General features: G+C 40.5%; 1 protein-coding gene across 2 annotated transcripts in view; it reads left to right on the forward strand.

Moving 5' to 3' along the window:
* The window catches only part of MANBA (mannosidase beta), a 112,247-nt gene that overhangs the window by 23,279 nt on the left and 62,431 nt on the right, over window positions 1-26,537 (forward strand). For both annotated transcript variants that reach the window (XM_059664340.1, XM_059664332.1), the window contains exons 3-7: window positions 1,256-1,361; window positions 2,172-2,342; window positions 8,159-8,282; window positions 22,176-22,351; window positions 23,231-23,341. In XM_059664340.1, coding sequence (XP_059520323.1) covers window positions 1,256-1,361; window positions 2,172-2,342; window positions 8,159-8,282; window positions 22,176-22,351; window positions 23,231-23,341 — 688 coding nt within the window. The remainder of the gene's footprint in view (window positions 1-1,255; window positions 1,362-2,171; window positions 2,343-8,158; window positions 8,283-22,175; window positions 22,352-23,230; window positions 23,342-26,537) is intronic.

Here is a 26,537-nt window from a genome sequence, read left to right on the forward strand (position 1 = left end):
CAGGTGGTCCTTTGTGCCTAGATCTTTCACTTACCATGATAATGTTCTCACAGATCATCTGTGTTACCACATTCACAAGTACAGTAAGTCCTCACTTAACATTCTTGAAAGAGAAGCTTACATATAACAAGGCCAGTTTTACCATAGGTGAATTGATATAAATAAGAGGTAAGTTTCTAAGCCATAATCCTGGTCACAAAAATATCACCAAACTTATAAATGAGGACCCAAAACACTTCTACTATTAAACATTGAGATAAATAGGAGCTCTACATCCATTTAACAAAGATAAATAAGCACAAATAAGATCATGATTTTTCCAACCCACTAATTTCAGTTCAGGGTCCCTCTCGAGGCAGCTCAGGGCGTAAGCGGGACCTCACACTGGGACAGTCTACTCTAGACATATCAGTTCATCTTTGGGAGGTGGGAGGAAACCAGAGTCCCCAGAGAAAACCCACACAGACGCGGGGAGGACATGCACACCCTGCACAGATGGTGGCTCATACGGAATTGACTTTTCCCCCCTCGATGTTACAAAGAAATGACATAGAACAAAACAACATTTTTCAAGGACTTGCTGTACTTGGTTTCTTTTATTTGTCAAATTAGATTTTATTGTGTGGATATACCACAGTTTACTTATTCTGTTCTTCTTTAAGTTCTTGTTTCCTTCTTAAAGTCTTTCCTTATAACGTAAACTCTAAAAGGACCGTAGTCTGTCCAATAAGACTATACTACAAAGTAGGAGACACAGAGTTTTCTCTTTGTTTTTAGGCTTGAATGCCAACCAGACCGCAGTCTTCTTAAATTTAGAGACTGTTTGAATTTCCTGTGAGGCTTAGCAGAGTGCTGATCACATGATATTCACTCACAGATACTCGTTAGTTGGTTAATGTGTTCTCTTAGATACTGTCGTGAATTTAATACTTTGTAAAAATGTTTTGTGTCTATTATTTAATTTGGTTTTTAAAAGAACTTTGTGAAGTTTTCTAGAAAAAAAGTTAGTGAATTTGGAAAATGTAAGTTGTTCTCATAGTTTTATGGTGATTGGAATATTATGAAGAAAGATAAGGATCACTCAATATAAAAATGTATTAAACTAATACTTCTCTAAATTTCATTGGAAACTGATTATTAAGGATGTATATTTTCGGTGAAATATTTATTCCTTTAGTTCTTAACTAATGAAAAAGGACTTATCTAAGTTAATGTTTTTTATATCCTGTTTTAAACATCTTTTCTTTTTTTTCAGCCAATGGCAAAAAGTAAATTTGATTTTCGAGGGTGTTGATACAGTTTCAAAGGTCCTGCTCAATAATGTTCTTATTGGGAAAACAAACAACATGTTCAGAAAATATGTAAGTACAAAATAACATCAGGCAAAAAACTCCCACTTATATGTGTTTGCTCATTGTTATTGTAAGTAGAGAAAGCTAAGTATTTGCCCATGCAGGCTGGTACAAGCTTTGCGTACGTTACTTTATTTCTCAGTTGACATATTTGTAGAATGATGAAAACACTGCAAACCCTATGGAGTTACTGTGAGGACTTAGTAAGCTCACAGTATAAAATGATGGGCACAGTGCTTGACACATGGGAAGTATTCAACAAATGCTCTTCCCTTCTCCATTACTCGATGATCCAGAGTTTCATGGGAAATGAAAATTGACCCACCATTCTAAAAGAAAATGTTCCTTCCTATCTGGAATAATGGCACTATGAGGTCATATTTTGATCTCTCTTCCCTTTCAAGGGTAGACTTTCTAAAACAAAAATAAGTTATGACTTAGAAATACATGCTATTTATAGCAAAGAGTCAGGTTGTCATGCAGCGTCTAGGAAACCCTTGGCAGTTCAAGGCCATATGTAAATAGCCAGAGCACACATTACGGAGCTAAATATATTTTCTACGTGCTCTGTTTACTAGGACTATCATCTGTCAGTAAAAACAGAAGGAGAAACCTAGAAATCCACGTTCAGGCAGGAGAATGTACTCAGTTAGAGCTAAAAGCCGGCCACTTAGATATACTATTTTGGAAAAGTGCTTTCCTTCAGCAAGGATCACTCTAAAGATTTCAGTTGCATCTCTTCTTCCATCGTGTATATGCCTATATCTAAAGCGTTACAGACGAGGCGTCTTCCACATTTGCTCTTTCCTTTTAATTCAGAATTTTGATGTTACCCATGTGGTCAAAGCCCTGAACTCCCTTGAGCTGCGTTTCCAGTCACCGGTGCTGTTTGCGGCCCAGCAGAGCAGGGATCACGCTCTCTACGATGTGCCCCCAGACTGCCCGCCCAGCGTACAGAAGGGGGAATGCCATGTCAACTTTATTCGAAAGGTAATGGTCTTGCAAATGGATGGGAGACTTAACCTTAACCTCTCTTGCCCCCTTCGTGGGATTAAAAAAAAAAAAAAAAAAGAACCCAAAGAGTATATGAATTTTTGTCTTTGTCAGTTTTTTTTTCTTGAAGCATGCTTCAGAATTTAGGTAACATCAGAAAAAGAAGTCAAACAGGTGACTGGTAATGTAACTTTACAAATTATTTTTCTACATTTAGATTTATCAAACTCTTCACCAGACTGTAACGTTCATATTTATTAGTGATTCTTGTTACATTAATATATTTGTTGACATGTTCTTGTATTTTACTGGTAGGTTCTAATCCTATATAATAAAAGCCTAATATGCTAAGTGTCCTGTCCTCTGGTCAGCCATTCAACCAATCAAAGCATAATATGCTAATGATATGCTAAGACCAATCAACTGCTCACTATGATATGCACTGACCACCAGGGGGCAGATGCTCTGACCAGTAGGTTAGCTTGCTGCTGGGGTCCGGCCCATCGGGACTGAGTGAAACAGGCTGGCAGAACACTCCCTGGAGCCCTCCCAAGGTCCCTCTCTGGCTGGCCAACCTCCTGCATCCCTCTCTGGGCCCAGTCGTGCACCAGTGGGGTCCCTCGGCCTGGCCTGCGCCCGCTTGCAATCTGGGAACCCCTCAGGGGATGTCAGAGAGCAGGTTTCGGCCCAACCCTGCAGGTCAGGATTCGTGCACCAGGCCTCTGGTAAAATATAAAAAAAGATAACAAAAGCCATAAGAGAATTTTTCTCTGAGTCTGATGTTAGTCTAGATGACTTGGATTGATTCTAGTTTATGGTTAGATTAGTATTCTATGTGATATTTAGCTTTTTATTTTTAAAAATTATTTTAATTGTGGTAAAATACATATAACATAAGATTTACCATCTTAACAACTTTTTAGTGTACAAAGCATATTCACACTGTTTTGAAATCAATCTCCAGAACTTGTTTCATGATGCCAAACTGAAACTATACTCATTCAAAAATAGCTCATTTCCCCCTTCTCCCAGCCCCTGACTCCCACCATTCTTTATGTTTCTGTGAGTTTGACTCCTTTATGTATCTCATATAAGTGGAACCATACAGTATTTGTTTTATGACTGCCTTATTTCACTTACTATCATATTCTCAAGGTTCATCCATGTTGTAGCATATATCAGCATTTCCTTCCTTTTTAAAGTATGATAATTTTCCATTGTATGTATGGACCACAATTTGTTTATTCAGTCATCTGTACATGGGCATTGCTTCCACCATTGGGTATTTTGAATAATGTTGCTATGTGCAGATATACAAATATCTCTTTTGAGTCCCTGCTTTCAATTTTTTTTTATATATACCCAGAAATGGGATTACTGCGTTCCCTGAGAATTCTATTTTAAATGTTTTGATGAAGTAGCATTTAATTTGAACAACAAATGTAATCACTGGTTTCAGTGTGAAGATACTAAGCGTATTTTTTCAGCGGCTCGTTGACCAGAACCTCAGTTAGTAAATTCTGATTAGTTATGTTAAGCAGCTCTCTGTAGGCTGGATAGACGGACCATTCAGTCACATTTCCTTAAGATAAGCACTAAGGTCAAAATCATACCCCCATCTGTTTGACTCAGCCTACCCAGATTCGTGTCGATAGCCATGTGTTCACATGGCTGTAACTGGACCGTGTGTGCCCGAGCAGCCAGGCATCCCGTGGAACACTTGTGTACTTACACTTCTGCTTAACCATCAGCTTTTATTTTTTGCCTTTGGCTTCAAATGGCACAGCAGTTTTAATACTAGAGGTTGCTCTTTCCCCTCTCCTTTTCCATCTTTCACCTTCTCTCAAAATGAGGACTTCCTGGATCCTAATGTGAAAAGTTTACTTGTCGGGTCGTCGGTAAGGTGTATATATGCTCTACTATATCCATGTAGGAGTTTCCCTATACTCCCTGGTCACGTTGTGGCATTTAAACCACGCTTTCAAGTTAACTAGATAGAACAAAGTCCTTTGTCACTGGTATCAGGAATCAGACCCAGGTTTCTGCTCTCATAGTGTGTGGGACTAAACTTGGGGCAAACTTGCCAGCAAATGAGTTGCATCTTGGTGTTTCTGGCTAGGTTGGCCTGATCCAGTAGGAAGAGGCCTGAGTTGGAGACCAGGTCAGGGAGAGAGATAGAAACATCAATGATGAGAGAGCATTGATCGGCTGCCTCCTGCAGTCTCCACACTGGGCATCGAGCCTGCAACCCAGGCATGTGCCCTGACTGGGAATCAAACCATGACCTCCTAGTTCATAGGTTGGCGCTCAACCACTGAGCCACGCCGGTCAGGCTCCAGTGACTCTTAATATTGTATTTTCAGTCTGGACCTCTCTTTAATTGCAGACCCGATATTCAGCTGCCTATTTGGCATCTTCACTTGGCTGATTCACACGGACGGAAGGGTCAGTGTGCCCAATACTGCCCTGGAGATCTAAACCCTTCTCCCACTGCGCCCTGTCTTGCTGAATGGAATACCATACAGGACAGCTCCTAGGAGTTATTTTTTGATACCTCCCTCTCATTTCCCCCCTCTTTCAGTCCACGACTAAGTCCTTTTGACGGTGTGAATGTTACTTAAAACTCTTCAGTGGCTCTTGATCTGCCCACGCTCCATTTCTACTGCCATGCTTGAGTTCAGTCTGCCATCATTTCTTGCATGAAATATTGCCCGGTCACCTGACTCGTCTCCCTACAACCTCATTCGCCTTCCTCCAGTTAATTTCCCACACATCAGCCAGAATGTTCTTTTCAGACAAAAATTACAGCACTTTCCTTCTTAAAACTCTTCAACTGTTTTCTAGCCCTGGGCAGGTGGCTCAGTTGGTTGGAGTGTCACCTGCACACCAAAAGTTTGCAGGTTCAATTCCCGGCGGAGGCGTGTATGGGAGGAGCCAATCAACGTTTATCTCTTACATCCATGTTTCTCTCTCTCTCTCTCTCTCTCTCTCTCTCTCTCTCTCTCTCTCTCTCTCTCTCGATATCCTCTTGTAAGGATTAAAAACAAGAACAACTCTTCAACAACAGAAAAACTCTTCAACCTTTTCTCATTGCTTTTAGGCTAAAGTCTAGAGCCCACCACCACTTTTCCAGTCTTCTCCCACCTCTTCCATTGTTCTCTCTTCATTTCCTGAAGGCACCACACTCTCTTGCACATGTTGTTACTTTTGAAGGGGATGCTTCACTTCCCTCTCCTCTCAGCACACTGGACAAAGGGGCCCCACCCTTCAAGTCTCCATATAAAAGTCGCTATTATTCAGGAAATCTTGCCTTGATATCTCCTCCCCCCACTTGTTCCCTGTCTGCTTCCTTTGTATTTGTGATTATTTATTCAGTGCCTGAATTTCCTGCGGTACTGTGAACACTATAAGCACAAGGACTGTGTCTGATTTGTACATTGATGTACTCCCAGCCTAACACATAGAAAGCATTTTACAAATATTTTTGAATAAGTAATAACTTGTATTTGGAGAGGTTGTATGAGTATAAGTGATTTGTAGCCCTTAGTGGGGAAAATAGTCTGCCTTAGAAGCTGTTGATTATTTTTGCCCCCCTCTTTCTCCCTATTCCTAATAAAAAATTACACATCTGAATTTACAAACTCTCCAATAAATATCCCCGAGATGGGTTTCATTCTGAACACGAGAATCTGATATTTATGCGGTGAATTTAAACAGATAGGCATGTTATGAAGTGGTTTTAATTCTTTGTTTTTCCCTGACATGGAAACAAATTGATTTCTGTCTCTGATAAATGAAGCACTTAGCAAATAATACTGAAATGGGAACAGTTTGGCCAAATCCTCAGGCTGTGTTCTACAAATGCTGTGTTCAGAAAGATCAAAATACTTCCTCTGGGGCTTGTTCCTTTCTAAAAGCTGAACTCAATGTCTCACACATTGTAATTAACTGCCTTTTGAAAATAATTTTTTCTTTCAAAATTAGAAATAGAAATTAGTACTAGTTCACTTCTGGTGGGAATGCAGATTGGTGCAACCACTATGGAAAACAGTATGGCATTTCCTCAAAAAATTAAAAATAGAACTTCTGTTTAACTTAGTGATTCTACTTCTGGTAATATACACTAAAAACTCCAAAACACTAATCAGAAAGAATCTATGCACCCCTATGTTCATAGCAGCATTATTTACAATAGCTAAAATTTGGAAACAGCCCAAGTGCCCATCAGTAGATGAACGGATAAAAAACTGAGACATTTACACTATGGAATACTATGCAACTGTAAAAAAAAAAAAAAAGAAAATAAAAGAGGGACCTCTTACCCTTTGGCACAGCCTGGATGGACCTGGAAAGTATTATGCTAAGTGAAATAAGCCAATCCAAGAAAGACAAATATCACATGATCTTACTTATTTGTGGAATCTGGTGAACAAAATGAATTGACCAACAAAATACGACCTGAAGCAAGGGACAGACTGACATACCTTGATGTGGGATTTGGGGGACAAGAAGAGATAAACCAAAGACCTTATATACTTATATGCATGGCAACAGGGTAGTGAAGACCTGGAGGGGCTGGGAAGAGGTGGTAAAGGGAGGGAAAATGGGAGATATCTGTAATATTATCAATAACAACAATAATAAAAAGAAGTAATAATTAGTAAAAAGAAGTATAAATTAGAAAAATTGTGCTTGAAAAGGGATTTATTTTAAGGGAACCATCTCCTGCTTTTGAATTTGACCCTTTGTAATTAAAATGGAAATGGAAATGTGTCTGAAGGGAGAGACAGCTAGCCAGGCTGGATAAGAGTGGCCACCTGTGCCAGTGAACTGATTGTTTTTGGGCTGTGAGTTCAGAAACAAGTATTTCTGAATTCATACTAGTGGAAAATAGGGGTTGGCAAGTCTAGCTAGAGTTTCTTAAACCTATTTATAAATATTGTAATCTTCCAATGTGTTTCCTCATTCTTTATAGTTATTCCAATTAAATACAATATTCTCTGTAGTTATTCCATTTGAATATAATATTCTCTATAGTTATTCCATTTAAATACAATGGTAAGTTAAGAGATATTTTTGAGAAGTCTAAAAAGCAACTCTTCTGTTGCCTCAATGTAATATGTTTTTGGAGACCAAATGTACATAATTAAGTTTTATGTTCTTAGAACATTTCTGCAAAATTTAACTAGTTGATATATTAGTTATCTAGTTCTATGTAATCAATAATGCCGGAAGTTATCAGCTTAAAGTAGCATTTATTGTCACAGTTTTTGTCAGGAATGTGTGGCTTAGCTGGGTGTCTGTGGCCCAAGGTCACTCATGGGGTTACAGTTGAGCTGTGGACCAGGGCTGTAAACATCTCAATAGGGGGTGGGACTGGCCTGCCCACCTCCTGCAGCCCCTTTCCCCCAGCCAGCCTCGCCCCTGATGGGCCTGAAGCCCCTCCCCCTGGCCAGCCCCACCCCAGATCGGCCCCCATCACCAGGGTGGGGCCCGCTGGCCAATAGCCTGTGGTCCCTACCCTCGGCCAGCCCGGCCCTGATTGGGCCCAATTGGGGCCGGGCCAGCCAGACCCCACCCATGCATGAATGTGTGCACTGGGCCTCTAGTAAGAAAATAAATTTCTGTTGTTTAAGCCATCCAATCTATGCTATTTTGTTATGGCAGCTCTAGCAAACATTTTACTTTTATAATATTTTTTACCACTTTTATAATATTTTAAAAGGAAAGGTTTTTGTTTTTTTTTAATGTTTAAAATGTTTAAGTTTCATGGTAATCAGAATTTATCTCCTTTTTTCCCCATGAAATTACAGGAGCAGTGTTCCTTTAGTTGGGACTGGGGGCCTTCCTTTCCGACCCAGGGCATCTGGAAAGATGTCAGTATTAAAGCCTATAATATTTGTCATCTGAACTACTTCACGTTTTCCCCTAAATACGGTAAGCTAAGAGATGCGATTTCTTGCTTTACTTTTCTGAGCCTCTTTTGTGTTGCAAGTATTGGGTTTGCAATTTGAATATATAGATTTACTTTTTGAAGAGTTATTTTTTAAAAATTTTGTGAGACATTCAATTTTCAAAAGTAAAAAATATGTACAAACTGGGATTTGTCATAAAAATTTACAATAGAAAGCAGGCAGGTAGGCAGGTGGCTGCCTTTTAACACATTTTGAAAAGAAAGGAAGATAGAAGGAGCGAAAGTGTGATTAGCTCTAGTTTTCCTGAGCGAAGTGTTCTTTCCTAAAAGAAGTGGGCCTGCTGGTTTGTGCTCCTTCCCGCCTCCTCTGTGGTCCCTTTCAGAACACCACTGTCCTGAGGTCTTGGTTTGCTGAAGGTGTCAGGCTGACTTCCTGTCACTGCACATTCTCTCCTCTGAAGACCATGACACACCTGCCTTGTTAAGAGTTAAAAATAAACTGGAAGGCATGTAAGTTTTGTAAGGCACAGTGTTCTACTTGTTCCATTGAAGGAGCTATTCACAAGAAAGAAGCATTGAATAAAAGCTCAGAAATCTCACAGGTGTCAGGGGTCAGTTAGGAGCTGGTCAAATATTTGTTGAGTTCTTTGCCCAGCACCGTGCTTGTTTGTTTGGCATAGGAAAGAAAGAATCTCATTCTCGCATGTGGATTGGGCAGAGCGGGGAGATACACGCGATTACCAAACCAAGCAGCTTGTGTAATGGTCTTCTGGGAAGGGAGCCCCCGTGGTTCAGAAAATCAGAGATCAGTGAGGATTTGAGAAGTTGGGGGAATCAGGGTGAATGAAGGTGGATCTTCAGTGGTAGCTGACAATGCCTGATGCTCCGTTAGTTCTGTGCAGGCCTCACTGGATGACGTCAGTAAGCAAGAATGTGGTGTGTCAGTACAGGAGTCCCGCTATTTTTAGGTGCTGGGGACTCTAGATTGCTATTCAATCGAACCTGGTGTTCAGTGGAACCAAATCTGTGTTTTCTAAAGGCAGAAATAGTTGATGTTTGAGGAGGTCATTTGGTGGTGCTGGTATTTTTTAATGTTAAAAAGGTATTAAAAGATCTTATTTAACTTGCACCTATAAATGTGGCTGTTTTAGCTCTCCAGTGCTTCTCAAACTATTCTTCAGAGGTGTAACCTGAACTGAGTCATGCTACTAAATTCAAATAATAGTTCATTCTTCCCCAACCCTACCCACAGTTTTTCTCAGCTTACAGGGTGGGGCAAAGGAGGTTTACAGTTGTGAGTACTCAAAACAGTTATTCTTGTATTATTATTTATAAATTATTGTATTATTTTCCATACTAACAACTGTAAACCACTTTTGTCCCACCCTGTGTATAATAAGGTCTTGTTTAAGAAGGGGTCTGATTTTGCAAAAAGGTATTTATTTAATAGTTTTGAAGCTTAATCAGCGTTTGAGATGGTTAGCAAAAAGCACTGAGCTCCAGAGACCCCAATACCTAAAAACTTTTGAATAACATTACTTTAGTTTAATTAACATTTTAAAATATGAAGCTAAACATTTCTTCCTGAATATGAGTCATTAGAGTTCAGTTTATTAGTCATTAGTGACTCAGTGAATTTTATTAGGATAAAATCAATTAATTTAAATGATGTTTAAAATTTAATTAAATTTGTATAACCAGTTTCCCATAGCAACTGTATTTTTAATGTTTTATGACTGCAGTTTATTTTGTACTTAATATAGAGAAGAATATGGTTCCTGTTCAAAAGATGTGCCCTGTGCATATTAAGTAGTGATTCTTATATTTCTGATTAATTTTATAGATTTCAATTAAGAAAATTGAAGCATAACTTTATGAAAGCATTAGGAGGGGAACTTCCCTAGGAATTTTTCCGATTTTTTCTTCATCACTGAAATCAATAGAAAATTTTTAATTTTTTAATTAAAAATATCTCTATTGTTGAAAGTATTACATAGGTCCTCCTTTTCCCCCATTAACCTCTTCCAGCCTGCTTCCCCCTCCCCTCACCCCCCAGGCCCTCACCACCCCATTGTCTGTGTCCAAGGGTTATGCATATATGCATACAAGTTCATTGGTTGATCTCTTCCCACCCACCCTCCCCTACCTTCCCTCTGAGGTTCAACAGTCTGTACATGCTTCTCAATAGAAATTTTTTAAAGTTGAAAAATAATAAAGAGAATAAGCTAATATATGCTGGATACTTTTATGTATTTATTTGACACATACTTTGAAGCAGGCATTGTGAGAGTTACTAAAAGTAAAAAAATAAATTCATAATAAAAATAGAAACATCTAATTTTTATTTAAAATAAAATATATTAGTTTTTAAAATTTAGTGTGAAATGAGATTGGTCAAACTAATGTACACCGTAGCAATCTCTGGGTATTAATGCTATAGATAGTTTGTATTTTATTCTGCTCAGTTGTGTTTTCTTTTCTTTTCTTTTTTTTTTTGCTTAAAGTATTACAAAGAGTATTACATATGTCTCCTTTTTCCCCCGCCCTTGACAATCCCCTGGCCTCCCCTACCCCCCAGTGTCTTATGTCCATTGGTTATGCTTATATGCATGCATACAAGTCCTTTGGTTGATCTCTTACCCACCCCTCCTGCCCCCCAACCCTCCCCAGCCTTCCCACTGTAGTTTGACAGTTTGTTCAAGGCAGCTCTGCCTCTGTATCTATTTTTGTTCATAAGTTTATGATGGTCTTTATTATCCATGAACGAGTGAGATCATGTGGTATTTTTCCTTCATTGACTGGCTTATTTCACTTAGCATAATGCTCTCCAGTTCCATCCATGCCATTGCAAATGCTAAGAGTTCCTTCTTTTTTACAGCAGCATAGTATTCCATCGTGTAGATGTACCACAGTTTTCTAATCCATTCATCTACAGATGGGCACTTAGGCTGTTTCCATATCTTAGCTATGGTGAATTGTGCTGCTATGAACATAGGGGTACATCTATCCTTTCTGACTGGTGTTTCTGGTTTCTTGGGATATATTCCTAGAAGTGGGATCACTGGGTCAAATGGGAATTCCATTTTTAGTTTTTTGAGGAAACTCCATACTATCTTCCATAGTGGCTGCACCAGTCTGCATTCCCACCAGCAGTGCACGAGTGTTCCTTTTTCTCCACATCCTCTCCAGCACTTGTTGTTTATTGATTTGTTGATAGCCATTCTGACAGGTGTGAGATAGTACCTCATTGTTGTTTTGATTTGCATCTCTCAGATGATTAGTGACTTTGAGCATGTTTTCATATGTCTCTTGGCTTTCTGAGTGTCCTCTTTTGAAAGGTGTCTATTTAGGTCCTTTTCAATCTGTAACAGACTGAAATTATGGTTAGCCATTTGATCCTCAGGGGTAAATTCACTAATTTTAAATTTAAATAGAACATCTGAAAAAGCAAAAATGTTATCTCTTTCTAGCCTCACCAGGGATAAAGCATAAAATATCAGAGTCAAATTAGTTTAGCCCTCCAGATTGAGATGGCTGAAATTACTAGATAGATTAGTTTGTTTTAGCTACTTTCCCCTTACTATGGAAACAATATAAACTCAATTTTTTCAATCTGTAACAGACTGTGTACAGTTGTTTGTGATAACTCACTACATTCGGACCAGTGCCTTTGCCCATTTTTTGATTGGATTGTTTATCCTCTTTTTGTTAAGTTGTATGAGTTCCCTATAAATGTTGGAGATTAAGCCCTTATTGGTGATAACATTGGCAAATATGTTCTCCCATGCAATGGGCTTTCTTGTTGTTTTGTTGATGGTTTCTTCAGTTGTGTTTTCTAAATTTCCATATTGAGTTTATATTGTTTCCATAGTAAGGGGAAAGTAGCTAAAACAAACTAATCTATCTAGTAATTTCAGCCATCTCAATCTGGAGGGCTAAACTAATTTGACTCTGATATTTTATGCTTTATCCCTGGTGAGGCTAGAAAGAGATAACATTTTTGCTTTTTCAGATGTTCTATTTAAATTTAAAATTAGTGAATTTACCCCTGAGGATCAAATGGCTAACCATAATTTCCCAACATAATTGTGTATAGTATGACAGGAAAACAACGTTAGACTTTTAAAAAATTAACTTGAAATTCCTGTGAATTAATTTTCTTTCTATGTGTGTGTACCTTTTCTGCATTCTTAGTCCTTATAATGTCATTACTGAACTTTAGCACTTTTCAATAGCCTGTGGTCATTTGTTTGATTTTGCCTTAAGCTCAGCTTCTTAATGTTTTAAATAATGAAAACACATTTATATTTGAAAAAAAAAATACTGAGTTCAAAGGAAAACAAGAATTACTTCCATTATCTCTTAGCTCTTGTCACTTTTCTAGCTATTAAGAGCTATTGATTCATTGATGTGACTTTTTTTTAGGACCTCATTAGAAACTATTTATTTGAATGATTCATCCTTAGCCCTGAAATATTCTAATCAGGTTTTAAATAGCAGTAGCTGTTTTAGGGCACCTATATTTTCAGTATTGTAAACAGTGAAAGATTGACTGTGGGCATTGAAAAGGGAAGCTCAGATGCTTTTTACCACTTATGGAAACCCTGCAAGATTCTACTGTTCTTTGTCCTTGCGGACGGGGGTGGGGTGGGGTAGGAGACTATCCCCAGCTGCTGGGGAAGGGACAGGAAAGTCTGGGCTGGACTTGAGTTTCCAAGGTGTGGTGGGAGGGGCGAGGGGAGAAGACAACTGGTGTGTGTGTGTGGGGGTGATGCCCCAGTTCTAGAGATTTGGACATTTACAAGCAAATAATCTGGCCAGAAATGCAGGCCCTGGGTGTAGTGGTAGTGGTGGTAGTGAAGGTGGTGAAGGTGGCATGTGTATGAGAAAGAGAAAGAGAGAGATTCATTTATTGATCATTTTCTTTTTTTAAAAAAAATATTTTTATTGATTTTTTACAGAGAGGAAGGGAGAGGGATAGAGAGTTAGAAACATCGATGACAGAGAAACATCGATCAGCTGCCTCCTGCACACCCCCTACTGGGGATGTGCCCACAACCAAGGTACATGCCCTTGACCGGAATCAAACCTGGGACCTTTAAGTCCGCAGGCTGACGCTCTATCCACTGACCCAAACCAGTTAGGGCTGATTATTTTCTTTATGCTAGGTCTTTCATACTTGTAATCTAATGTAAATTGTTTGCATTAGGCCCTAAAATTCATCAGGAAGGAATGATGATTGCCTAGTTCTATGGGTTTTTCGTAAGGTTACATAAACATATTCAGTCCAAATCCTATCTAATAAAAGAGTAATATGCAAATTGACCATCAGTCCAATGCACAAGATGTCCGCCCCCATGTGGGCAAAGATGGCCACCACAAGATGGCCAGCAGGGGAGGGCAGTTGGGAGTGACCAGGCCTGCAGGGGAGGGCAGTTGGGGGGGACTAGGCCAGCAGGGGAGGACAGTTGGGGGGGACCAGGCCAGCAGGGGGAGGACAGTTGGGGGGACCAGGCCAGCAGGGGAGCAGTTAGGTGTTGATCAGGCTGGAAGGGGAATGGTTAGGGGCTGATCAGGCAGGCAGGCAGGTAGGCAAGTGGTTGGGAGCCAGCAGTCCTGAATTGTGAGAGGGATGTCTGACTGCCCATTTAGGCCTGATCCCACACCGGGCAGTTGGACATCCCTAAATGGGCAGTTGGACATCCCTCGAGGGGGTCCTAGATTGGAGAGGGTGCAGGCTGGGCTGAAGCACATACCCTCCCCGCCCAACCCCCCCTCCATCCACAAATTTCGTGCACTGGGCCTCTAGTATATAAGAAACAAGAGACCTGGTGCATGAAATTCATGTATGGATAGGGTCCCTAGGCCTGGCCGGTGATCAGGGCCGATCTGTGGGGTGATGGGCGGGATGATTGGGGCCCCTGCTCACACCCTCCTTGGCCTGGTGCTGCCCGCTCACTGGCCCTGCTCCCCCATCGCCACCACTGGTCACCTTTTATGGGGCGACCAGCAGGGTGATCAGGGCCCCTGTTTGCACCCAGCTTGGCCTGGCACCACCCACTAACCTGCTCCGTTCTCATCGGGGCCCATTGGGGCTGGCAGCGCCTCCGCTGCTGTTTACTGCCAGCGCTGCATTGCCAATGCCCGCCACGTTCTGTGCCGCCCCCCTGGTGGTCAGTGCATGTCTAACTCCTGGTTGGTCAAACTCCTGCCCGTGGGGACAATTTGCATATTAGCTGTTTATTATATAGGACTAGAGGCTCGGTGCACAAAAATTTGTGCACTCGGGGGGGAGGGGGTCCCCTCAGCCTGGCCTGTGCCCTCTCGCAGTCTGGGACCTCTCAGGAGGTAACGACCTGCTGGCTTAGGCCTGCTCCCGGGTGGCAGAGGGCAGGCCCAATCCCTAGGTGCAGCCCCTGGTCGGGCTCAGAGCAGGGCCGATTGGGGAGTTGGGGCGCCGCCCCCAGTCATGCACAGAGCAGGGCGATCGGTAGGTTGTGATGCCACCCTCAGTCACGCTCAGGGCAGGGCCGATTGGGGGGTTGGGGCATCGTCCCCTGTCACACTCAAGGCAGGGTCGATGGGGAGGTTGCGGCGCCACCCCCTGTCACGCACAGAGCAGGCAGGCCCTCAGCCCCCCCCCAATCAGGGGGTTGGGGCTCTGTACCCTGTCATGCACAGAGCAGGGCCCATCAGGGGGTTGGGGTGCTGCCCTCTATCACCCACAGAGCAGGGCCGATCAGGGGGTTGGGGCGCCTCCACTCTCACACTCAGGGCAGGACCGTTGGGGAGGTTATGGCTCTACCCCGTCACACACAGAGCAGGGCCCGTGGGGGGGGGAGGGTTGGGGTGCCGCACCTTGTCACACACAGAGAAGGGCCAATCAGGGGGTTGGGGCGCCGCACCCTGTCACACACAGAGCCGCAGGGCGATCAGGGGGTTTGGGCACTGCCCCCTGTCACGCTGTTCCCGGTGCCGGGAGGCCTCTTGGCTCCACTGATCCCAGTGCTGGGAGGGATATTACCCTTTTACTATATAGGGTAGAGGCCTGGTGCACGGGTGGGTGCCGGCTGGTTTGCCCTGAAGGGTGTCCTGGATCAGAGTGGGGGTCCCCACTGGGGTGCTTGGCCAGCCTGGGTGAGGGAATGATGGCTGTTTGCAGCTGGTCACACACCCTTCAGGGTGGGGGTCCCCACTGGGGTGCCTGGCCAGACTGGGTGAGGGGCTGAGGGCTGTTTTCAGGCTGGGGGTGACTGAAGCTCCCAACCGCTCCTTTTTTTCTTTTTCTTTTTTCTTTTTTATTCTGGGCCAGCTTTAGCTTTGAGGCTTGGCTCCAGCTCGTAGGCCTCCACTGCTGAAAGTAGGTTTCTGGCCTTTGCTTACAATGTTGTGATCCTGCTGGCTGAAGCCGGCCGACTAAAGCAGGTTTCTGGGGTTTTGTTTAGCTTCTATATTTGTTACATAGTTGTTTAGAGTTGCAGCTCAGAGGCCGGCAGCGGCAGGCGGGGAACGTTGGAGTCCTCCATCACTGAAGCAAGCAAGCCTCATGTTAGTTTCAAGCTGCCTGGCTGCCGGCCGCCATCTTGGCTGGCAGTTAATTTGCATATTTCCCTGATTAGCCAACGGGAAGGGTAGCGGTCGTACGCCAATTACCATGTTTCTCTTTTATTAGATAGGACTAGAAGCCCATTGCACGAAGATTCGCGCAATAGGCCTTTTTTCCCCTGGCTGCTGGCACCGGTTTTCCTCTGGCACCTGGGACCCAGGCTTTTGGTCCGGTTGCAGCGGAGAAGCCAAGCCTCGAGGCTAGGCTTCTCCCCTGCGGCCAAGCCTCTTCAGTCTTCAATCTTCAGTTTTCAGTCTTCACTCCAGCCAGAGTCTTCAGTCTTCGCTCCTGTGCCTGCATATGCAAATTAACCTCCATCTTTGTTGGGTTAATTTGCCTAGTTGCTCTGATTGGTTGGTGAGTGTAGCGGAGTGATACCAATTTGCATGTTTCTCTTTTATTAGTGTAGATACTAGAGGCCCGATGCACGAAATTCGTGTAAGAGTAGGCCTTCCTTCACCTGGCTGCTGGCACTGGCTTCCCTCTGGCACCCTGGACCCAGGCTTCCCTTGCAGAGGGACGCCCTGCCCACCTGCTGCAGCCCGGTTGGTGGCCTGGGCCTTCCTCTGTGACGCAATCATGGGGCGATGGCCAGGCCCTGACCAATCACATCGCACCCGCCTTGGCTGGCCTGTCGCCAGTGTGTGTCATAGCGTGGTCTTCTGGAAGGTCATTCAGTCTAATTAGCATATTACATTTTCATTATTATAGATATTCTGATGAAATGCTACATTGTTTAATCTTTTGTTACCACAGTCAGAAAATATAGTATAGAAATGTTTTCAGCATTGAATCCTCCTCTTCAGCTGAGGATCTTTGAGCTGCGCTTGAGCATCTCACAGTCCCTGCCTTCCCCACCCCCTTCAAATTGCCTCAGCCTAAAGCACCCCCTCCTACCTTCTCCAAGACTTAGCCTTGAGTGAGCCTAGCTCTCAGCTCTACCCTGGCCGCACAACAGAAACCTGTATTGAAGGTCAGTGCTGCCTGTTGCTTACAGCTTACTATGGAGAACATAATACCACAAAGGAGCAAAGATTTGCCTGTCTTGCTTAGTGCCTTGTTTGATGCACTCATTTTTCTTTCTTGCATTCACTTTGAATCACTTTTTCATTCATCATTAAATACTTTACTCATAAAAATGACACTATTCACCTTTGAAAATACCTTTATGGGTAGGTAGGTTGCTTGAATAATCTCTCCTCTGATTAGCTGCCTTGTTGCATAAATAGGGTTTTTCCCCTCTGGAATTTACCAATTTATCTTTGTTTTTTCCCGGGGAGGATTTTGTTTTGTATCTGTTTTGCCTGGTGGATTTCATCTTTGAGGATTTCGTCCTGCTGAGTAGGCAAGGAGATCTTGACTGCTCAGTAAAGAAGGGGAAACAGCTTTTCTGTGGACCTGCTTTTCTGGCTAATGCAAGCTGTTAGCTCTTTGAAAAGCAGCTGCTGAAGTCTGTGCTCTAATTCCAGCAGGAGCACAGGAAAATCTCCTCCGTGTGAGTTTAAACATTCTGTGGCTTGGTCATTTCAGCTGCTGTTGTTACTGTTCCTTCCAATGTGCAGGACTACCTTTTCACTAGGCTTTTCATCATCATTAAAGATGCAAGAAGAGAGCAGGCAAGAGGAGGAGCTGTGAGCAGCTCTGCAGGGCGAAGCTCATCAAGGCAGCTGTCTCTGAATAGCTTTTCGCCCCAATGAGATGAAGCGCCTTCTTTTATCTTGCATAAGCAATCTACCAGTGTTTGCAGTTCCATCCCAGGCTGACCTGAATGTTCTTCCATTTCTCTGCCAGTTCTTAACCCCCAGATGCCATTTAAGAGTCTTTCTTTTTTCCCTCTCTCCACTCCTAGTACTTTTCCCATTTTCTGAAATGACCTTGTATTCCACTTCAGGAGGGCTGGGGGTATTCTTTAAGAGAGATCAGATAGGAAGCTCTGTTCTGGAAATGGGTCTTCATTTATTAGGGCTCTCTCTTTAACTAGGAAATACGATTTTTTAAAAATAATTTTTAAACAAATATTTTTATTGATTTCAAGGAGGAAGGGAGAGGGAGAGAGAGATAGAAACCTCAATGATGAGAAAGAATCATTGATCAGCTGCTTCCTGCACACCCCCTACTGGGGATCAAGCCCACATCCCGGGCATGTGCCCTTGTCTAGAATCGAACCCAGGACCCTTCATTCCGCAGGCCGGCACCCTATCCACTGAGCAAAACCAGCTAAGGCAGGAAATATGGTTTTATATATTTAAAAATTAGCAAGTAAACAGGTAATACCAGGAAAATTATCGATTTTTGAAGACTCTAAATGTGCTTTGTGAACCTAAACTACTTAAATTCTCCGTGGCTTCTGGAAGAAAGGGTTGAACCCTTTTTGGAAGAAGATGAGAGGGCAAAATATGTTGGCATAGTGAATTAGATGATGACACAATAGGCTTGTGAGTCTTCGTACTGAGTTTTTAATTCCACAGCCTTAGTTTTTTTCATTTAGTGGCACTGAAGGGAGTTAACAGGATGAGCTCTAGAGGAGTGCCGACTTTAGAACTGTCCATGTTAGAAGACATGGGATTTTGCCAGCTCTTTGGGGATTGCACCCTCTGTCCAGAGGCCCTTACAGGCTGCTCATTCCCCACTGCAGAAGAAGTGATGGAAGCAGCAAAGGAACCGGCTTGACCTTGATGGTTACTGGTTGGTAGGAGGTGCCTAGAGGGCAGACCTTAAATCTTTAGTTTGGTGGAAATTAAAAGTGAATTTGGCTGGTTGTGAGATACAAGTGATGAGTGTAATGAATGACTATAATAGTCAAGGCTAGCAAAAAAGGAAAGCCTATTTTGTGAGGCAGAGGTTTTTGTCATAGGTATTAAAAAAAAATTAGAATGACCTTTTTGGGGAAATATTCTAGAGTAAGGATCAGCAAACTTTTTTTTTTTAAAAGAATTGTTTATTGATTTTTAGAGAAAGAGGAAGGGAGAGAAACTCTGCCTAATGACATGTTCGATGCCTAGCATAGCTTGATATCATTAAAACAACTGTTCCCCTATGTAATAAACCCCCTCCCCAATGTCAAAATCCTGAGCACCACTGAGACATAGTTTTGGGGAATTATTTGGGTGAGATTGGCATAACTCTGAGGCTGTGTATAGTCTTTAGTTTCTGACTGTCTTGGTTCACATCCAAGCTCTTGGGCAAGTTACTTAACTTCTCTCTGCCTCAGTTTTCTCATCTATTTATTGATGATAATAGATTTACCTTATAGCAACGTTGTGATGCTTAAATAAGATAATACATGTTGAAAGCCTAGCTCAGAGTAAGTACTTGTAAATGTGATCTATTATTCTGTGATAGGGACCTAAAGGTCATGTAGCTGTCAAAGATTTAGGGATATTTTATTTTATTTGTTTTTTAAAATATATTTTTATTGATTTCAAAGAGGGAGAGAGAGATAAAAACATCAATGATGACAGAGAATCATTGATTGGCTGCCTCCTGAACACCCCCCACTGGGGAACGAGACGCAAACCCAGGCATGTGCCCTTGACCAGAATCGAACCTGGGATCATTCAGTCCACACGCCGATGCTGAGTCAAACCAGTAGAGCAAGCACGTCAAACTCAAAGGCTAACATGGGCCAAATAAACAAGGTTTAAGTTTTTGTGGGCCACAAAAAAGCAAAAGCTTCAATTTTCATAGAAACGTAGGTTTATTTTGATAGAGACACGCTGAATACAAAGGGCTGAAATAAATGAGTAATCATTAACATAAAATAATAGAACATTTTAATAAAAATTAATACTTTCCTTGAACATTAACTTATCAGACAATAACTGCACAAATTAATAAGTGTCATGCAAATAAACCTATTTTTCTTGTTCTCTGAAAGTGAAATATTTCCTGTTGAGCTCACCAAACAAGTCAGTGCAAAACTAATGACATGGCAATTGGCTGCTAAAGTATTTGCTGCTGGTATTAGTGAGAGAAATGGTGCTCCTTCGTGTAAGGCGCCTAAGGGAAATGAATGCAACACGATTATAGTAATCAGTCATTAGTGAACGTTGTAGTTCGTTATTAATCATTATGTATAACAGGATATTGTAAAAATTAAGTTACTAAATTTTTAAAAAATGTTTCCTACATACCGTTATATTGGCTGGGAAGCAAAAATATTCGTGTGGGCTGCATGTGGCCGGTTGGCCGTGAGTTTGACATGCTAGAGGGATTTAGGGATATTTTAGAAAATAAACAACTTTGGATCAGTTGGAGTGTGTGCTTCTGTTTAAAAACAATAAAAATGCCATGAAAGGAAAACTGAGAGACTTAGTATATACTTACTATAAGAAATGCATCTTTAACTAAAAAGTAGTTGTCTTATATATTTTGTGTGTCTTAGAAAAACTTGGAGTCTGTCGGTGGGTAAGCTGCAAAATTGACTGGGGCAGAACAAACCTAATTCAAGGCTCAGTGACTTGTATTCTTAAGAATGAATCGATCAATAAGTAAAAATAGTTCTTAAGTCCAAGATTAGGTTTTCTTCAGTGTGGGTCAAATCCATCTATACTTTTGGCTGGTTGTGAGATACAAGTGATGAGATGTAGTGTGATCATCCTTAGAACAGGTCTGGTGTGGTTCTACATTCGGAAGGAATGCCAGTTATAGAGTCTGCAATGTGTGATGATGAAATTGGAAAGTTATCAGCCCCCTTGCTATTGGTTGGAGAAGGGTCTTTATGATATTTCTCAGCAGATAACCTTCTCCCATCTCTTCTTCAGTAAGAAAAACAGAAGCCATTTAATAGGCACTACCTTAATTTCTTGTCAGGAAGTATACAAACTTAAGTGCACCAGCGCCTCCTTTCTGTGGCCGTGGAATGAGAACGTTCCTTGGTGGTCTGACACCCTGCCCATCCTGCCTTTTGGGGTATTTTTATCCCGTGTAACCTCAAAAAAATGGGTCCACTTTTCTATTTGGGCATTTAAAGCCCCAAACTCACGCACACATCTGATTCTGGAGATATGAAACAAACAATGTAAATTAAATGGGTGATGGAGGAAGGGGTTATATTGTCCATACGTAATTTGAAACACTACATCAAAATCCCCTTGAAACATGCTGCCCCATCCCCAAACTCCACTCCCAAATCCCATTTCTTAGGCAGCTGTCTCATCTTTCTTTTCTCCCCATAACTTTCCCCTTCAGCCTTGTTCCCTCTTTTTTTTTTTTTTCCTTTTCCTCCTCTCCATTCCTGGATTTCCCACATGGCACTTTCCTTTTTGCACAGGTAGAAACTTCATGTCTCTCTGCTTCTTCCATCTGCATCCTGGTGCAATTGCTGTGCTGGGCCCTCTACTGAGCAAATCTGGGAATGTTATCCTTTCTGATGAAAAATCTTCAATGGCTTCCCATTGATCTAGTGTGAGGTTGCCAGACTCCTCACAGGACCCAGCATAAGCTGAATCCTGCTCGCCTCCTCAGTCCTGCTGGTCTCCCTTACCAGTGTCATCACTGCCTAGTCTTTGTTATGGAGTTGCTCACGCTTACATGGCTCTTTACACTTGCTTTTGCCATGCCCAGAATAATTGTTTTCCTCTGGACTTATCAATGACAGCATCCTTCTGGGCTCAGCTAGATACTGCTTTTTCATCAAGGCCTTTCCCTCACCCTCTGTAAGTTAGGTGTTCTTTCCTGTGAGTATTTTCTCAGAATAACCTTTTACCTCTCCCATCCTAATATTATCACACTTCCATTAGACTAAGCTCATGAGGGTAGGGCCAAGTTCATCCTGGTCAACCATTTCATTCCCATCACTCAGCAAAGTGCATGGCACATCGAAGGTTCTTCATAAATATTCCTTGGATAGATAATTACATTTAAAATATATCTCTATTTTTTAATGTTTGATTACTTCAAATACATCTAAGTTTATACCTTTTTATATGGCTTAAAACCCTCAGAATTTTTACTTTATAAAAAGGAACAAGTGTAGATCAACCTTGGAAAATTTATGCTGTCTTTTCATTTGCAATTTTCTGTTTGTACCCTATTTACACATTTTTTATGGCTTATGATTATAATATTTTTAAAGTAGAGTATCTGTAAAATATATATTTTTAGTTATTCTTCTCCAGGATAAAGGATTAAACTAAAGATTGAAAGAGAATTTCCACTGAACTTCGGTATCATGGCAGCATTTGTGGAGTACTTACTATTTTGCAGGCTGCTTTGGTCTTTTCTTCAGTGAACCCTAAGGAGGGCAGGGATAATGTTTAGCATATTTTATATATACATTTTTTCTTTTCTTTTTCTTTTTATGCCTTAGACAACCATGCCCAGCAGTGGAATCTCAAAATAGAGTCTTCTTTTGATGTTGTCAGCTCAAAGCCAGTCCCTGGTCAAGTGATCATAGAAATCCCTAAATTGCAAACACAGCGGACATACAGCATTGAACTTCGGCCTGGGAAAAGGATTGTTAAGCTCTCTGTGAAAATTAACAAGGTGAATGATGGTACTTCCTGAGAAGCATGAGATAAAGAGCAATATTATTCAAAAGAAATGGTTACAAAGAAGGGTCTGAGTCAAAGAAAAATGTACTTTTTTACTTTTCTCCTTTACTTTTAACCTCTCATATATTTTGTTTATGTGCCAGCTATGAAATGATTTTCCCAGATTTTAAGATCTAGAGATGGAAAATATGTGCTAAACTTGGCATTCTTTTTTTTTCTTCAAGAAGCCAGGTGTGTTGTATTTTAATTTTTTGCAGTATTCTAAATCCAAAATACATTGTAAGCATTATATTTAAATATAGTGATTATTTTTGGTACTTGTAAATTATTTTGAGTATTTGTGGTTGTTTTACATGCAGAATTCTAATTCCATGATCTTTCATGGGTATAGGTAGGCTAGACTTTACCTTTTCTTTTTAAAAATTCCTCTGATCATTGTGAATGGAAGAGGATGGAACAAATCAGCATTCAGTAACTGTTCAGATAAAGTAAGAACTCAAAACAATTTCTAGTTTTGGCCTTAAAACAAGAGTCAGCCTCAAAGTTCAATTCTAAAAGTTAAAGAATGTAGAATAAATGTAAGCTTGAGTAATAGAAATAGGAAGAGTTGTTTACTGAATTTCCACGTTATCCTGTGTTTTTTTTCCCCCTTCCCTTTTGGCATATTAATCCATGTTACATTCCTAAAATGTTGACTTGTAACTATTATCTATGTATTGATATAATTTGGCCTACTATAGGGAGGGAGATTTATATTGTTTAGAACCTAGAATTTCTATGAGAAATAGATATAAATGCTCTGAATCAGCATATTATTTTGCTGAAAATATGCCACAGATTACTTAGAATGACTTCCATTTTTTCTTAAAAGAAAATTACTGTAGAAACTTGGTGGCCTCATGGACATGGAAACCAGACAGGGTACAACATGACAGTTCTTTTTAAACTGAATGGAGGCTTAACAATTAAAAAATCAGCTAAGGTAAGCAAATATTTGAAATATTTTTTTGTGAAAAAAGTTTATTTATTAATAAAATAACAATACAGATCTTTGTAGGAAAAGAAGAAACCAATAAAATCCCTGTAACCCCACCACCCAGGGATAATCACGAGTAACAGGTATAGACATTCAAATGCTTGTGTGTGTGTGTGTGTGTGTGTGTATAGTAAGTCCTTGCTAACATTGTCATTAAGTTATGTGACTTAAATGAAATGATGTATAATGAATCCATTTTTACCAGAGGCTAATTGATAAAAACAAGAGTTAAGTTCTTACGGTATTTAACAGTGAAATGATGTTGAACAAAATGATGTCATTTGAGGACTTATTACATTTTTAAATAAATTAGACTTTACATATTAATTGTTGTTTTAATATATAATTTATTTAATTGTAAATTTATATAATTTAATTTTTAAAAATGATTAAAACATTTTTTCAGTAATAATTGACATACACTATTACATTAGTTTCAGGTGTACAACATAGTGACTAGACATTTATATAGTAACTTAGGAAGTAAACACCTCAATAAGTCTAGCATTATTATTATACTTATAAATATTTTTCTACTGTTTTTTTAAAAATATATTTTATTGATTTTAGAGAGGAAGGAGAGGGATAGAAAGTTAGAAACATCAGTGAGAGAGAAACATCGATCAGCTGCCTCCTGCACACCCCCCACTAGGCATGTGCCCTCAACCAAGGTACATGCCCTTGACCGAAATCAAACCTGGGACCCTTCAGTCCACAGGCTGACGCCCCATCCACTGATCAGGGCTATACTGTGTTTTTAAATTACTTTATATCAGAGTAATACATATATATAATTTTAAAGCTCAAATATTCCTAGAGGTTTATGTGAAAAATAGAATCCTTTGCCCAGCCCTTCCGATTTCTATTTCCTACTCCTCAGAATTAATACTTTAAAATGTTTGCTTATTTCTCGTGCCTATTTACCTATATTTTCCCAAATAACATGCTTTTACTGGTGTTTTCTAATTTTTCAGCTTTGGATATTATCTGTTGATTTCTAACCTAACGGAGGAGGCTATAGCTCTCTTACACGATTCTCTGATGACTCCTGCTTGGCTCATGAATACACATTTGCCTTCCTCTGTCCTCCCAAAGTATTTTTGTTAACTCAATATTCAGTGTTTACATGATTATATTATGGAAATATTGTTCAAAGCTGAACCTCATGGTGTACTAAAATTGTATTTCCTTTCTTATGCAACTTTCTGTTTGCCTTAGAGTTAATAATTACCTCATGTTTCTTTGTTTTCTGTTTACTTTCCTCTCAATCATATACAAACACTCTTAGATACTTGGATACCTTTAAGATGTTTTATTCTAAAAGCAAAACTCAAGTACATTGTTTTGAAGAAGGGATGCTGAAGCTCACTATTATTTTGCCTTTCCCAATCAGAGAGGCTGAGGACGGGGAGCCCGCTGCTAGATGACACTCTGTGGTCAATGTGTTCATCCCCTGCTGCCAATAGACTCCCTGAATGGTAACGGCCAGTCTTACGCTCCCCAGGCAAGAGACTGGAGAATGTCCTCATTGACAAAGCTAAGCAAACACACACACACACACACACACACACACACACACACACACACACACTCACCAGCTATAGCAACTGACATGTGGGCATCACCCCATGATAAAGTTGGTTTCCACTGGAATACCTAACATTGCAGCTCATATAGGGCTTCTCATCTGCAATTCTGTGCCTTAATCTTCAGAATGGATGAACACCAAGGACAACTGAATATTCAAGAAAAGTCTCTAATGGGGACAATGAGGCCAAAACAAATAGAAGAAGTAAAGGAATGTGGGGGAAGTGGGCAATGCAGAGAAAACTCCAAAAATACTACTAATAATTAACACTTTAAGAGAAATGAGAATATATTACAACCATAAAATACAGTTTACAATTTTTAAAGTAAAATTTAAAACTCTTGAGAAAAATTTTAACTGATAAAAATAAAATATCTAATTTTAAAAACTGAATATGAAATCAAGCAACTCTCCCAAAGGATAGAATTTTAAAAGTGAGATGAAATATAGAAGAAAAATCTAACAATACTGTTCAGCCCAGGAGATACAATATCTGATTAATAGTTGTACCAGAAAAACACAACAAAGATAACAAATGAAAAATTATAAAAAATACAAGACAATTTCCAGATTGAGTTTCTATATCAGAAAAGCTCACAAGATGACTAGCACAACAATAAAAATCTACTCATTTTCAAAGTTTCAAATTTTAGGGACCAGAGATAAAGAAATCCTAAAAACTTCCAGACGCAAACAAAAACAGCTCTCTCTTAAACATTCATTCTTATTCTAACCCTTTTGGCCAAAGACCTGTGCTCTCTCACATGTTGAGTCTGTTGTGTGTCACCTTCATGAAAGTGTAAAAATGGATGAGTCATTCTAACTTACCACAGAGAAAGAAGGGGAACTCCTGTGGTTTTTTGTTTGTTTGTGGGAAATAATTATTCTTCACTCAGGCTAGTATGGGTGCATCATATTAAAATGCTACTCTTTGACCAGCAACAGGAGTGAAGGAAGTTGTATTGCTTCATGCCTTGTGTTAATGCATGTTTGTGAAATGTGCCCTTTGACTGTGGCTGCTGTGGAGTTTGTTATTTTTGAGGCTCATTTGTTCACTAACTACTTCGGGAGAGCTATCACATTTCAGTTCCTTTGCTAGGCTTTGGCACTAAAGTAGTGCATAAGACACTGCTTTCATTTCACTTTGAGATCAGAATAAAAGAATTTGGTTGGGAAATTAAATAATTAAACAAACAATTGCAATAGAGCGTGACAAACACTCTAGAGAAATGTAGAGTACTGTAGAAACACAGAGCAGGGGCATTCTTGGACAATTCCCAGAGAAAGTGATGTCTGTGTCCTGAGGGATATGTAGAATTTGACCAAACAACAAAGAGTCAGAGGTATAAGAATATATCAAGGCCTGGGGATTCGAAGAAACAGTGTGTGTTTGTGGAGGTGAAAGAAATGTCGTGTGGCTGTTTGAGTTTGAACAAGGAATGGTGTAAAGGTAGGTAGAGCAAGATCATGCAGGGCCTTATAACCCATGGGCAGGAGCTAGGCTGTCCTGATGGCAATGGGAATTCTTTCAAGGGTTTTAAGGAGAGATCATAT

Source organism: Myotis daubentonii, chromosome 1 (assembly GCF_963259705.1).
Source record: "Myotis daubentonii chromosome 1, mMyoDau2.1, whole genome shotgun sequence".
Classification (NCBI taxonomy): Eukaryota; Metazoa; Chordata; class Mammalia; order Chiroptera; family Vespertilionidae; genus Myotis; species Myotis daubentonii.